This window comes from Pterocles gutturalis, unplaced genomic scaffold, assembly GCF_000699245.1.
Source record: "Pterocles gutturalis isolate BGI_N339 unplaced genomic scaffold, ASM69924v1 scaffold30877, whole genome shotgun sequence".
In the NCBI taxonomy this organism is placed as follows: domain Eukaryota; kingdom Metazoa; phylum Chordata; class Aves; order Pterocliformes; family Pteroclidae; genus Pterocles; species Pterocles gutturalis.
In genome coordinates this window covers 50,454-65,688 of record NW_010111158.1, presented here as the reverse complement: position 1 = coordinate 65,688, position 15,235 = coordinate 50,454, and the positions used below count along the sequence as shown (strand labels likewise).

At 36.4% G+C, this 15,235-nt stretch overlaps 1 protein-coding gene across 1 annotated transcript in view; it reads left to right on the top strand.

Moving 5' to 3' along the window:
• Window positions 1–3,378: 3,378 nt before the first annotated feature.
• The window catches only part of LOC104461912 (ubiquitin carboxyl-terminal hydrolase 34-like), a gene marked incomplete at both ends in the record, with an annotated part of 61,783 nt that continues 49,926 nt past the window's right edge, over window positions 3,379–15,235 (top strand). Inside the window, 4 exons of the mRNA XM_010073655.1 lie at window positions 3,379–3,466; window positions 6,853–7,273; window positions 12,437–12,487; window positions 12,660–12,809. Coding sequence (XP_010071957.1) covers window positions 3,379–3,466; window positions 6,853–7,273; window positions 12,437–12,487; window positions 12,660–12,809 — 710 coding nt within the window. The remainder of the gene's footprint in view (window positions 3,467–6,852; window positions 7,274–12,436; window positions 12,488–12,659; window positions 12,810–15,235) is intronic.

Sequence of the window (15,235 nt, the reverse complement as noted above, 5' to 3'; positions counted from 1 at the left end):
AGAAGAAAGTTGAGCCCAGCACACTCAAGAGTAAATTCGGGAAGGCATCTCTAGCATTGGTAGCTTGTGAGTGCCTGGAGAAAGAAGCAGCCATAGGAGAGAGGGGCAAAGGAGCTGAGCCTAGGATTGAAGTGCCACTGCTGAGAGGGCAGCATCTACTAATAGATCATGGAATGACCAGCTGTAAAGCTCTGGAGCTTGTATTGTCAATTCTTACTGATGAGAGCACACAAGCTGCCACTTTGATGTGCCTCAGATTCTCTCAAAGCACATGAGTATGCCTTAGAGCATCCTGTGGGGATCAATGCTTTAGGTATGAAAATAGAGGAAAGTCTTGTCCACCAAATCAATTTGCAAGAAGGAGGCTTGTCAGAGTAAAATTTTTTTCAGAAAGTTTGACATGATTTTTACTGTGGGGTTTGGAACACTGGAAGAGTGGGAGGCTGGGGAGACAGCAGATTAAGCAGGATCTAATGCATGCCCGATGCTTCAATGTGGAAGGGAATAAAAGGACGTGATTTATTTACAAGTAAATGAGTCTGTTTTAACTACTGGCCCATTCAAGGTAGCAGAAAACTCATTTAAAGGAGAGGGAGACATCATCAATTGGGAGTGAAAATCATATGCAGCAAGGGAGTCCTTACAGAACTGACTAAAATCAACAAATGCGCTGGAATGATGAGCTCAGTTGTTCCTATTTCTTTTCTGTTCTTTTTTAAATTCAAAAAATATTGGGAAGGCTTCATAACCCATTATTGCTGTACTTCAAGCTGCATGTGTCCTTAAAGACAGGTGCTGTAAATTAAGAGTATCCACAAAGTTGATATTCCTGATAAGACAGGAACTCAAAAACCTAAGATTTAAATGTTGGTTCCGAGGACATAAGTTAGCTGAGCTGAAAATTATAATTTCTGCTAAGGAGCACAAGAGAGGGCTTCAAATAAGGTCCAGTCAGAGAAGCCCTGCCAGATGTGTCACTACCCCTTTTGGTAGTGGGACAGACTTAGATCATTTAAGTGGAAAACTGCAGCCTCAGTGTAGTTGCTTCCGTTTTGAGCTTCCGTAGTATTTTCAGGAACAAGAACAGTATTATTTCTAGGTACAGAAAACAAAAGGGAAGTAGTGTATGTAGCCACTATATTAGTTAGCAATGATTAATAAATAAGACCAGTTGAAGTTGGTCTATGTGTGAGCTGTAGAATGCATAAACAGAAAAATAATAGGTTTCTCCAACCTGTTCATATACTTCCCTATTTTTTTGACCTGGGGCATAAGCTTCAGTATTTCCATAACTTCTGCATTCTGAATACTTTATGTGGTAATTATACCTTTTAAGGGATCAGTTTACTTAACTTTGTTCTTCAGATTTTCTTAGTATCACAGAGGGAAATTTGGGAGTGTTTAAAATTATTGCAGTGAAAAGGCTGCTCTGGAAGTTACGAGTTACTGCACTATTTGTTGGGAGTGTGTGATTTTTAAGTAGCGTGATGTGGGTATGAGGGAAATTCTAACTGCTACTAAATTGTCAGCAGTTTTTGTGTCAAGTTTGAAGGAATTCATCTTAAGGAAACAAATGCTCACAAAATCAGAGACTGAAGGTTTTGTAAACTCTTTATGCTGGGCAAGTCTTTTTTTAAAAAAGATACTATCAATAGTTAAGGATCTACCTTTTGTGGTAAGCTTGACCTCAGTCGTTGGACATTTGTTTTCTTCAGTACTGTGCTTTGGCCTTAAGAGAGTTAAGTGTCATGGTAATTTGTGGTGTTTAAACTAAAAAGTAGTATCAAGTGATACCTGTCTTTTGGTCTGCTTGTTGATTTTGTACTTTGTCCAGTGTTAGGTCGGGTTCCTCAAAGCCTTCTAGGAGTGAGATCAAAAAGTGATTTTTTTTTTTTTCCCCAAGTTTAGTGGTATCCTATTGAGAGACAAATTTTTGTGTATTTTTATTATTTGTGTGTGTGCGTATATATAAAAGTACATATGTATGTTCATATGCAAGGTGTTTTAAAGAAGACATAAGTATTTATTCTGTGTGATTATTCTCAGAAGTGGTATTCTTTACTTTTGGACCTGTGCCAGTGGACTTCCACTAGCTATAGTTTCTGGAAACCTGTATTGATAGATCCCGTAGGACCTTGCAAAGCTCAGGCTGGAAAAGAAGTTGAGGTAAGGCTTCTGAAGAGCTTGATTCTGTTAGAGAACCTTTCCCACAAAGCTTGCTTGTGAAGTAGCTTTTGTAAGCATGTAATGCTTGAAATTTGATGTGAAATGTGGAAGTTAATACTTAGTTTTGTTATAAATTAAATGATCAATTTAAAAGGAGCACTGACATTCTCAATTTGTATAGTAATCAGATAATCGTAGAAGTGTATGGAGGTTTAGGACAAGGAGGAAATGAATTGGTCATTGATAGTTGGAGAAAGGTATGTTGTCAGTAGACAGAATCCAGTGCCCTAATATATAATTGGTTGATGCATAAATGGAGATGTGGACCACTACTAATGTTTGGCTTATTAAGAGTGTATGAGCATTTTTTAGATGGAAGTGGGACAGTTGATAATACCTCACTGAAGTATTTGGGGTTTGAATTCAGTACTTAATCTGTTCTGGTTTCTGGCTTTAATATATGTGGTAAACATTTATCATTTTGCCAGCTAGTGATTCATTATGGTTAAATGTCAGTATAGACATGTCTATATTTGAAAGTAATAATCATCAACTTCACTAGTCTAAAATAACTTTATACATACACTGCACATTGTTTTTATCTTGATAGTTTTGTTGTAGTGGAGTTTTTGTTGTTGTTGTTTCTCCCTGCCCCTCCAATCTTTATCTGATCAGGAAAAGGAAGTTAAGGTCTCACGGTCATCTCAAAATGCAGACTTTTAAAATCTGAAAAAACACACAATCCCAAACCCCCCAAACTGGTTAATGAGTAAGTGTTAAAGAAGGTTCATATTTGGAAGTGTGTCTCAATCACTATTTCCCAGTGAAGCGCGTATGAAGAGTATTTCCTCAGGAGAGGATTAGAAGAAGGGGCTGTTCTCAATCACTGATTTTCACAGCACTATTCAAGAATACAATGCATTTTCTGTTTTCAAGTTAGTTGCATCTAAACCTTATCTCTGTTTGCTGAAGTAAAAAATACATAGATTTGGTTGAGGACTTCAGTTTCAAGTACAAAAAAGATTATTTATTTGGATATTGCACATTTTCATGCTGAAAAACCTTTCACATAAAGTTACTGTAACTTGATTACTGGTGTTTATTTTTACAAATTTTTTTAATTATTCATGCTATCAAAGGTAATTTCCAAAAAAAATGAAGCAATTGCACTTTTTTTTGTTACTAATATGTTTTTGGTTTTGTTTTCTTTAGTATCAGATGTTGAAGGTGCTGACGGGTTGCAGCTCAGAAAGGAACATGCCCTCAAGATATTTGCTTACATCAATTCCTGGACGCAAAGGTAACTTTGGAATGAGTTTGAGTGTTGATGATACTGGCTCTCAACAGTAGGATTCTCTTCTTAAAAAATATGGTAGAGTGAATTAGAATAAGCAAGTTATGTGTATCGAAGTGATACTTAGGGAGTAAAGGACATTTCACTACTTACAAAATAAAAATAAACATGTTACCCAGTGCATTTTGGGCAAAGTGTATTTTGAATCTGATTGGCGTTCTGGATGCTGTGATAATCATGTAGCAATAAATAGCTATATTGCAGTGACAAATAATGTGTGTTGCTGCTTTAACATGAAATTTTCTGACCACCTTCTGTGGGGGCAGGGTAGGGTAAGAAGAATTTAAGACAAGATCACTCTGAATGGGACCATCGTGTTAAATTTTTCTCAATATCCTAATGCTGTGAGTCAAGATGATGAATGATTGCAGCCCATATCTACTAAACTGATAAAATCATTTGCACATGGTTGTCTTAAATCAACTTCATTATTCCTTTTAATCTATTATTTGAAATATTGTTAGTGGTGTTTTGTTTTTGTTTTTAAAGTGGTTATATCAGCTATTCTGCTTACTTCACAGCACAAGGAATTGTACAGGTATTAGTTTTTAGAAAGAATCCCCAGTAAGGGTGTTTGGAATTCAGTTTTTAGCAGTGGTCACAAGACCAAACTGAAACATAAAAAATACTGGGAAAAGCATAGAGAATAAATTGGAAAACATTATTGTGGTATTTAGGAGACTCCAAAAGAAAAAATTAATGTCAGGTTTTGGATACCTGCAAAAGCAGAATCCTCTTCCTTATTCTGCCCAAAGAAGGCACTCAAAGCAAATTCATTGTCTTCTGTGACATGCTATTAGACATAGAGAAGGAATTTTAAATAAAAATAAACAGCAACAACAGAATCCAGAGTCCTGTCGTTTCTTGACAGGTTCTACATCCAAAGTTTGTCTGAGAACAGCTGCAACCTAGTCTTGTTCCAGGTCATCATCTGTTTAGAGTTTTGTTCTGTTCAACAGCTATAGCATGACAAATCCAAACTGAAGAAAAAGACTGGATAACGTTTAACTCTTTATTTTCTTCTGGTTTCTTTTTACCTTCTGTAGTATGGTTTTGTACTATAAAAGAGTAAAGAAAACAGTCCTTAATATATTCAAAGCAGAGTGTAGCAAAGAGGCCACAGGAAGGAGTTTTACTTTATATTTTAATTTTATGTCCTGTTTCTACTCTGCCAAATGGGCTTTTGAGAGTTCTGCTTCTTGTGCTTGAGGCCTTCCTTAACTACTTTTTGTGTTGTTACCTGTAGTTTGAATCTCTGCTTTCCTTCAGAAGATCAGTTGGCAACTCAGCCTGAAGAATACCTTTTTCTTCCATCTGCATGTAGTGTTTCCATTTCAGTTTTCTTCTGGAAATTGTTATGTTCAAACAAGTCATATTTGTAGTATACTCATTTTTTCATAGATCTTTAATTTTTGGTGGAGCTCTTTTTCCTGTGAACACTTTCGGGTATGTGAAGATGTAGAGGTTTTGCACATAGCTCTATCTTGAAAAAAAATTTCTTTGCCCAATAGAGAATTCTCCAGTATCAGTTGGTGTTCAAATAGATATGTGAGAAGTATCCACCAGACTTTGTTTTCATTATTATTGAGAATAATTTGTTACAACCAAGTGGGGTAGTAATTTGTAGGCATAAATGATGGACCTACTGTACATAGTTTTGCCCAAGAATAAATGCTTGAGGATAGACTTGGTTTTGTGTGCAATTCATTGCTGTGGATTGTTAATACAAAAATACATGTACAAGTAAATCACAAAATCTGTTTTTCAAATGGGTGAAGACACTCCACCTACACAATATTAAAAGGATTTTTCTTCCTGGATAGACAGAACAAAAGGTTTTAGATGCTTCCATCATTGCATCTGTGCTGGAATTAGAGAATACTGAAAGTTATCTTTATGTCTAGCCCACTGATAAAAAAAAATCTGTATTCAGAATGTATATGCTTTAAGAGCTGTAGCTCAAGGACATGTTTGTATTCCCTCAAGAGAGGCAGCATGCTCTATCTGTCATAGTTCCGAGTTCTCTCTCTTTTCTTACAAATTATAATTTATTAAGCAGTTTCTAGATTAAATGCTATGCTTTTCAGAAGATTGTTTTTGATCACTTCTTATTGATGATTTCTTACCCTATCTTCTGCCTGCTAATTTGTTTCAGAAGTCGGATGTGTAATTTTTGTGTTGTTTCAGTATCTGAGAACTCTAGTCATGGAGTGGAGTTCATTGCTCTCCATGTAATGGGAGAAAGGTTTCTACTGCAAGAAAGCTACCAGTTTATATAGCAGTTATCATTTAGTAGAGTTTGAGTGAGAAAGAACTGAGTCTGCTCAAAGGTTCTGTTACAAGCAGGTAGCTTTTAATTTTAGTCTTCATTGAACCCCCCATGCTTACTGCTTGCTTTCTTCTCTGCGTTCTCCAGGATTTAGATCCTTTTAGGGGAATATCCTCCACCTTTTGTTCAGAATGAGGAGAGTTCTTGTTTGTACGGAAGAAGCAAATGTTCCCAGACAATATGTTCTAGGGTATCTATCTTGGGGGGATTATGCACACAAAATCTCTGACATAGATAGTTATCCTTGCCCACAACTAGAGCTGTGTTAGAGTTCTCTAACTTGATGATTTGGTTGATTTTTCTTATTATATTGATAAAGGGATGGTGTATAGTTTTCCCCCTTGTTCTTTTCAGTTTATACTATATCAGTAGATATTCACAGGAGAAATCTCTTGAGCCTACATAGTGAAGAAGGTAGTGAAGTTACTTGATGCCACTTTTTCCCATATGGGTAAAGGGTCCCAATGTGCATGGGGTTTCTATCCAAATGCAAATAAAGGAAGTGAGCTTAAATACTCAATTCAAAATAAAATTATTTTGCAGCCCCATTGATTTAAAAATTGCAATTATTAGTTCTTAACACAGCTAACAAGTGTGCCAGGTGGTTTATTGCAATAAATATCAATAGACAAAACCAGACAAGGAAACAGATTCAGGAACATGCTGAAGAACACCGCTTCTTTAGTAGTACAGTGACCTTGCCCTGTACAGAAGAGTTCTTTTGTGTATTTTACTCACAGTGGCAACTGCTAAACAACAACAGGGACTTCACAGTTTTGTTGAGCATTTGGAAATAATGGGATGTTCACAGGGTTTAAGGAATGCTTCGTGACTCCCACTTGCTACTGAGTAGAGTCTGTTTCATTTGGATTTCCTTACTTTTATGGGTCTGTCAATATTTTGTTGTTTAAAATGTTTTAATGTGAAGAATCCTTTTGGTCAGTTACCTGTTCTGGTTTTAGCTACTTCAGGAATTTTTATTTTTTTTTCTGTTTTCTTACAGACAATGTCTGTGCTGTTTCAAGGAGTATAAACATTTGGAGATCTTTAACCAAGTAGTATGTGCGCTTATTAACTTAGTGATTGCTCAAGTTCAAGCTCTGCGGGACCAGCTCTGTAAACATTGCACTATTAATATAGATTCAACATGGCAAGACCAGAGTAATCATGCTGATGAGCCCCTGAATGTAGAAAGAGAGTCTCATGAAGAAGAAAATGGAGAACGGCAAAAATCTATAGAGAAAAAATTAGATTCTGCAAGAACTTGTATGCTGACAGAGGAGGAGTCTGCAAAGAACGCTGATGCTTTTAGCTTATGGAGCACTGATGAGAAGGAAAAGTTGTTGCTGTGTGTGGCAAAAATCTTTCAGATTCAGTTTCCTCTGTACACTGCTTATAAGCATAATACTCATCCCACAATAGAGGTATATCTTATCTTTATGTGTATATTTGATTCCTTTGTGAAAGGTTGTTTGTTCTCATTAACAAGTAGACTGTGCATGTTTGGTGATAGTTGCTTTGACACAGGATGGGCAAATTCAGCTCTCCTGTTGACTTCCGTAGAACTTTTCAGAGAAACTTTTTAAATCACACATACTCTTACACTTTCTTTAAAATATGCTTAATTGTTATAGGTAATATATTGATAAGTGTTGGATGGTACTGTATACTGAATTATTGTACTGTTTAAATAACAGGAAGGCAAAAAGGGGACTATAGCAAAGCCTTTCTTCAAGAAGGTAACCCATTAATAGTTTACTAATTTATTTTTATTACAGTCTATGGTTCTAGAAGCAAAGCTTCATAAACTAAATTTTGTGCAAGACCAAACTACTTGTTAGAACAGCTGTTTAATTGACTGGAATAACTGAGCTCTACACTAAAGTATCTTTGTTCTACGATGCTGAGTTTTCTTTGTGATATTTGTTATGGCTAACATTCACATTTTCCATATTTTCATCTGAAAACCAAACAAATTTTCAAAAGTCCAGCAGTGTGTAATTCACAGTTTCTGAAATAAATATGATGATGTTAGCATTTTCTGGTTTTAACAATATAGTTCTTGGAAACACTGGAATTTGATCCAACTTGTGGTAGTCTAATAACAAATAAACAGTTCTTTTACAGTATTAGTATGCAAATAAGGTGTATATTTAGCTATATGAAGAAAGCTTCTATCCAACAGACTTTTGAGAAAGTCAAAGTGGAGAATCAAATGACAGTTAACCCAGTCTTTTTTTGTTTTTTATTTAGAGAGTGTAGGGAGTTCTATTGGAGCTCTGATTAAGTTTGCTTTTTAAACTTATGTCCACAATGAGAAGATACCAACTCATCTATAATTTTTGGTTATGTATGCTAGAGTGATCACAAGATGTAATCAGTTTTTGCTGAATGAATCCTCCCATACCTGACAATAAATCTAGTTAAAACCTGCAGCATAGCAGGTGCTTTGGGTGGGCTGGATTTTGGTTTCTTGTCTTATTCCAAAACATATGGGCCTAAGTTAACAGAGGTTGTTTCACGAATGTATGTGTAGAGAAAAATGAGACAAAGCTAGGATTTGTGGGTCTTGGGTTTCTCATAATTCATTTTGGTCTCCCTTTTAAACTTTTGCCATAGATAAATAAATCTGTAGTTCAGACTCTGCAAGTCAGAACTGTAGAGGGTAGATCTATCTTGTCAGTTAAAAAAAAAAATAAATCAATGACTACTGAAGTGATTTATCTTCTGTACTCCTGTGGGACGCCTACTGAAGCTAGCTTCATTGGAATATGCAATGAACAAATCTGGAACAGCTTTTCTATGTATAAACACACTTGCTTCTTTTAAATGACAGTTTCATGTATTTTTTCTTTTTCAATTTAACTTCCAAATGATAAAAAGAAAATCTCAAAGTGTCTGATAGGGTTTCTTTTTTACTTAATGTGCATCCATAAAGTGATTTGGACACAGATATATTGTAGGTTGCGGTACTGTGACTGGCCATCACTCTAGACATACTAGTATATGTCATATATATCATGCAAGCATATGTAATTTGAAATATTGGATACATTCATTAGCAATCCTAAAAACATAATTTAAAGGGAAGCTGAGAATGAGAAACACTTTCCTGAGCTACAGACAAGCGAGGGAACAGTTTTTACTTTTCTGCTAAACTTCTTGTGTTTCCAGGTCTGGATTATGGAGGTATGCTAACCTGCCATATTTGTTGTGTACCTTTTTCCTTTGATTTGGGAGATGTTTCTGCCTGCATTTAAAAGATCCCAGCATCAATCATTTTTCTCACAAACTGAGATTTTCTGTATTTAGGAGGCACTGGGGTTCTGTTATTCCAAAGTACTTTTGTTAGCTATTTTAATGTCAAAACTTTCTGCCAGCATGAGTAACTAATTTACTGAGGTTTAGAATTTAATTTTGGATTTCGGTCTAGAGCACATTTCATTTCAATTGAGACAGTTATTGGTCCCCAGTGATGGGAAGACCTTTTGTTTTAGATCAAGCTTAGACTCAGTCCTTAAGGGATCATAAAATAAAAATCCCTGTTTTAAGTGTATCATTTATACTTGTAAGCTAAAAAGATTCCTGATTGGACCAAGTCTGTGAAGAATTTGTTGTGAGAAGCTTGTGTAGCTCCCCCTCTAAGCATTTCTTTTGCCCTGGAAAATGGTAAATTTCCTGATGCAAAACAAGCTTCAATCTCCATTCTCACTGACTTGAGAAATTCCTTGTTCCAGATTCTTGAGATGAATTTACACGATTTCATTGAGTCATCATGTCCAGTAAGGTTTCACTTTGCCTAGAAATGACACATTAGGCTGTCATTTAAAAATTTCCAATGGAAGTCTTTCACATGATATTATTACCTTTATGTAACAGTTACCAGTCAATGTTATTGTTAGCCTTTGCTCTGCGTACACCACCAAGATCTTTGTTCTTAATGACAGCAGACCGAAGACAAGTCTTGAACTCTAATCCTCTTCTCAGGTGCTTGCCAAAGCCATTTTACACTTGACCATCTAGTGGAGAAGAAAATAATTAATGTGAAAGTAGGAGGTTTTTCCTAGTTCAGGAGTTCACAAATTTGGATTAAAATGAACAGAAAAGCAAAATTTGTTGGTAGATTTTCTCCTTAAATGATATGGACTAACAATTATTATTGTCCCATACAACATTTCTAAATTGAGAGAGCGAAGACCATGGAAGCCTGAGTGTTAGCCAGAAGGGCTGTGGACTCTGGACAGCAGAAGTTACCTTGAACAAGTGGCTTTGCTGTGGATATGAGTCTGTGTAGACAGAATGTCTCAACTTTTTCTGAGTTGATGAGAAGTCTAATGAAAAATGTCTTTCTACTACGTTTGGATTTCTAAACCAGCACAATTAGTTGCAGTCAGTTAGAGGTCAGCCCACTTCAGGACATAAATATTGAAAAAAAATCTGTGAAGATAACATCTGGAAACACAGTTTACTTCTGTTGAAATCTACCAAGGTTTTTGATTCCCAGAGAGAGAGGGCTTTTTGTCTGGTTTTCATCCCGAACAGAATGAACTCAAAATATTTTTATAAATATGGTTGGTTGGTTTGAGAAATGTTCATACTTTGGAATTATTTCCTTTTTTTAAGTATGGGATATCTTTTAACAGATCTTGCATACAGGGCAGTTTAAGACTGTATGCTATGTTCTTCTTTTCATACTTAATCTGTGCAGCAAGTGTAATACTTAGAACAGACACTTCAGAGGGAAGTAAAATCTAGAAAAGGAAGGCTCTTAAAATCCTGTAGAGAAAGAAGCAGTTACGTAAGTGCACTCCTGAACTTTGTACGGTCTCAGAGAATGAGCAATGAATCTGAAGGGAGTTAACTAACCGTTTAGCAGTTCTTGACAGAGGATGAAATGAAAGATGAAAAAAAATCAGTTGTTTAGGTATCTGTAGCTGTAGTCTCTGATTCTTGGAAATCTTGCTCTCTCTGCTTCTCCTTTGCAAGTAAATATTTTCTTGGAAGATATCCCTAATTAAGTGCCTCACCAAGATGGTGTCTGTGTCAGATCTCGGCTAGTACATTTTATCTGAAGTGATGGTGTTTTTTAATGCCGTATTAGATTTCCGTGAGGAATTCTCTTATTTCCTTATAAATTTGATCTTAAGGAATTCTCAGTCTCTCAACTTCAACACTTTCAGTAAGCTTTGTGGGACTTGCACAACAGACCTCTATGAGTATTCTAAGATCTGTAGTTCATTTGATAACAAGTCTCTTACTTTATTTAAGAAAATTAGTGAAATTTCTGACACTATTTCTGGAGTTTTTGTGAGCAGAGTGCCGAACACCTTTTCTTGCTGCTTGAAAACATACCACCTACTGGTTTCAAAGCTGTTTTAAAAATAACTGTTAGAGTATCACGAGTTCAGGCATGACTTAGAGTTCAGCAGAATAAAAAAGAAAATAAATTCTTAGATATAATATGAGCATATTGAATAATTCAAAATGTTTGTATCACACTTAATCCATCTGAAATTGCTTGCCTCCAGCATCCTCTGGTGCAGTTTTAAGAAGCTTACTCCTACACAGATATTGAAATATATTCAGGAAACTTCATTTAAAAACTTTATGTTAAACTTACCTTTGATTTGTGAATATGAGAACTGGGGTTTTGGCAGGGAGAGATGGGAAGGAGAAGAATGTATCGCTAACTATCTGCAAGTATCCATGGCAATGTTGTGGTTTTACAGTCATGTTTTCTGTGATCTTCAGTGCCCTTTTGCCCCCAGCCATATGCAAGAAACACACAATATGTGTAACAACCCTAATAAAGGAAATTTCTTCTTTCTACTGTCCAGTGAGATGGTGTTGTGAATATTACAAAGAAAAGCTATTTTTCAAAACCCTTTTCAGTTTAGTACTTCTACAAAATAGATTTTGTGTTGCAGCAAATAGTGTTAGGGTGATACAATTCCTTCCCCCTCTTTAGTTAACTTAATCCTGTAGAGAGTATTAGACACTTATTTTATATGATGTATTTTGTGGTATATAAAAGAATGTAGTAGTTGAAGTTAAAGAATATTCTGATGGGAATGAATAATTTGACAGTTTAGCCCCTTAAATCATTAAATGTAGGATTGTAGAACATCCTACATTTCACCTAAATGTAGATGTTTGGATATATGTCTCATCTTTATGCAAAAATTGCATTCAAAAATATCTACATTGGTTTGTTCTGTAATTCTTAGGCTGGTATGCAGCCAGTGTGCCAGACTATCCTCTTTGCGGTATTCCTGTTGAAAAAAATCCGTCATCTGACGCAGGGTGGGATTGAAAAATGATCTGTTAATCCAGCCATTGAGAGCCACTGCTGAGGTGTTATCCTAACTGTATATTTGTGTACTTATTAATACATCTTGAGAGAGGTAAAATGGTGAACTGGAAGAGTGTTTGGAACATAAACGTGGAGCAAAGCTTGAGCTTCTGTCTTCCTCTAAATTAGGGTTTTGTTTTTTTCTGTTAGTTGTTGTTCTATATATGTCAGTTTTTTGTTCTATAAATGTGTTTCTGTTGCTTCAGTTAATTTTAATTTTTTTCTTTTTAAACAGGATATTTCTGCTCAAGAAAGCAATATATTAGGGGCGTTCTGTGATATGAATGTAAGTTGTCAATTTTTAAACAGGTGCACATTTCCTAGAAACTTAAAAGAGCCATGTTGGCTCCTCTGTGTCGATCTGCGTTATGCTAATGTAGCTTTTGAATTTCCTGTATGTCTGAATAGATCTAGTATTGATTGTTCAAATTATTATTATTTTTTTTTAATATTTCTAGGATGTAGAAGTACCATTGCACTTGCTTCGTTATGTTTGTCTGTTTTGTGGAAAAAATGGCCTTTCCCTCATGAAGGATTGTTTTGAATATGGAACCCCTGAGACGCTGCCATTTCTTATAGCACATGCATTTATCACAGTCGTATCTAATGTAAGTATTGTCTTTAAATTGTTTAACATTAAACACAAAAAGTAAAAGGACTGAAGTTTGGAAGAATTCTGTACGAAAAGGGAGGGAGAAAAACACATAGATTTTCCTTGTTAGAAATGTGAGGTTTGCTGCTCCACTCATCATCCAAACCCTATACATCTCCTCTAAGCACAGAAATAGTTTTCCAAGTTTGTACCTAGACATGAAGATTGTAACCCCAGAAAATACTTAAGAGAACATTGTCAGAGGTCATTTCCATCCCTGAAATTTGTGTCACGGAAATGTTTTAGGTTTCTTTAGGCTATATTAACTTTTTACCTGTTTCCTGTGAGGTACAAAGGAAAAGCTAATTAATTTATTTTCTTCTTAGTCTCCTGTGATCTTATTATACATACAATTGCAAATTGATTTTAGTGGAGATTCGAAGGAAATTGGTGATAGAAATAAAAACCAGTGTCTGAAGAAGGGCGTATGAAGACTTAGTGGAATGTGAAGTATTGACCTGTCTTGTGGATGTTGCATATGGACCAAACGGAAGACTGTAGTTTGTTACGCTTCATATGAAGTGAGTTTAACGCGATTTTGGCATCAGTTGCAATTTTAAATACTTAAAATCAGATCCTTCCCTCCACACATCTTCCCTCCATCCTTGTTGCAGTTACTGACCAGCAGACTGATGTTGTAAATAAGTATTAGCCTATGACTGAAAGCTAGCGTTGGTGATCTGTATCACTCACTCCTGATCCTTTTAGTGTAATGGCTCTTAACTTGTAGGTCAGAGGACAAATGACTAAGGCCATGGTATCCCCCTCTACTCTGCTCTTGTGAGGCCCCATCTGGAGTACTGTGTCCGGGCCTGGGGCCCCCATCACAAGAAAGATGTGGAGCTCTTGGAACGGGTCCAGAGGAGGGCCACAAAGATGATCAGAGGGCTGGAGCACCTCTTCTGTGAAGAAAGGTTGAGGGAACTGGGCTTGTTCAGCTTGGAGAAGAGAAGGCTCCGGGGAGACCTCATTGTGGCCTTCCAGTACTTGAAGGGAGCCTATAAACAGGAGGGGGAGCGACTGTTTACAGGGGTTAATAGTGACAGGATGAGGGGGAATGGTTTTAAACTAAGAGAGGGGAGATTTAGGTTGGATAATAGGTGGAAATTTTTCACTCAGAGGCTGGTGAGGCACTGGAACAGGTTGCCCAGAGAAGTGCCTGGAAGCATTCAAGGCCAGGCTGGGTGGGGCCCTGGGCAGCCTGCTCTAGTGGTTGGCAACCCTGCCCGCAGCAGGGGAGTTGAAAATAGATGATCTTTAAGGTCCTTTTCAACCCAGGCCATTTGATGATTCTGTGATATGCTCTGTTCTTGTAAGCTTGCACAGGAGGAATGCTGCAGGACCTCTCTGTGTTAATCTGTGGAGATATGTTCTCTTCTGGGCCTTTCTGTATGATCTGATGAGCTTTCAGGTGGTCATCTGATGAGTTCCTCATCTCTAGCTGTTGTTGATGCCGCCTGCAGTCTTCATCAAGCCATCTGGTGAAGATGTATGGTCTTGTAGGTTATTCTGGTCTAGAAGTAAATTTTGGTCATGGAACCAAACATTCTTGCACATCTGACTTTTTTTTTAAATTTTTTGTGAGAATGGGCAAAACTGTTCTGAACAATGGGTGGCAGCTCTCTGTCACACCAGCATTTCTTTTCAACGAGCATTGTAACTGCAAATCCTGTTTCCTAGGTATCCTGTACCAGTGCATGTTTATAAACTGCATCTGCCTGTCTTCTTTGTCCTTTCTTTGAAGTCTGTTTTTCTCGGCATGAATTGTTTATTTTCTTTATTCTTAGTGATGTGCCCTAACCCAAAATACTTCTCAGCAAAGTTTCTCCTTTCAGATAATTACTTAGCAACTTTATATTTATCTTTCGTTATAGTAGGTAATACATTTAGCTGTCTGTTGCAGCTGTTTTAGATGAATGCTATGGTTGAACTTGACAGATAAAATGAAATTTAACCCAGACCATAACCAGTAGAAATATTGTTTCTTCAACCTCTTCCAGCATTATATCTTTTACTATTCAACTAGAATTTTTCTTTTGAACTCTGTCTGGCTTTGCTGGCAAATCTGTGTGAGTTAGAGGAAAGCCATTAAAAAAAAAAATTATCTTCAGATTTCATCTGTCAGTTCTCTACAGAAAGTATAAGAAAATGTTTTATGTGTAATGTGCTCTATTCATCTACTTCCCACATTTTGGTGTTGCTTAGTGTACTTGACAGCAGTGCTTCTGACTTTCAAATGCAGTATGTTTATTGGTTTCAAAGGAGGCAGCTAATTTTTTTGACAAAATACATTTTACCTTGCTGATTATTAAAAAAAAATATTTTTCTCTACCTCTGTAGTCTTGCGTAGCTTCTAATTTTGATGTAATGTTTCTCTTTCCC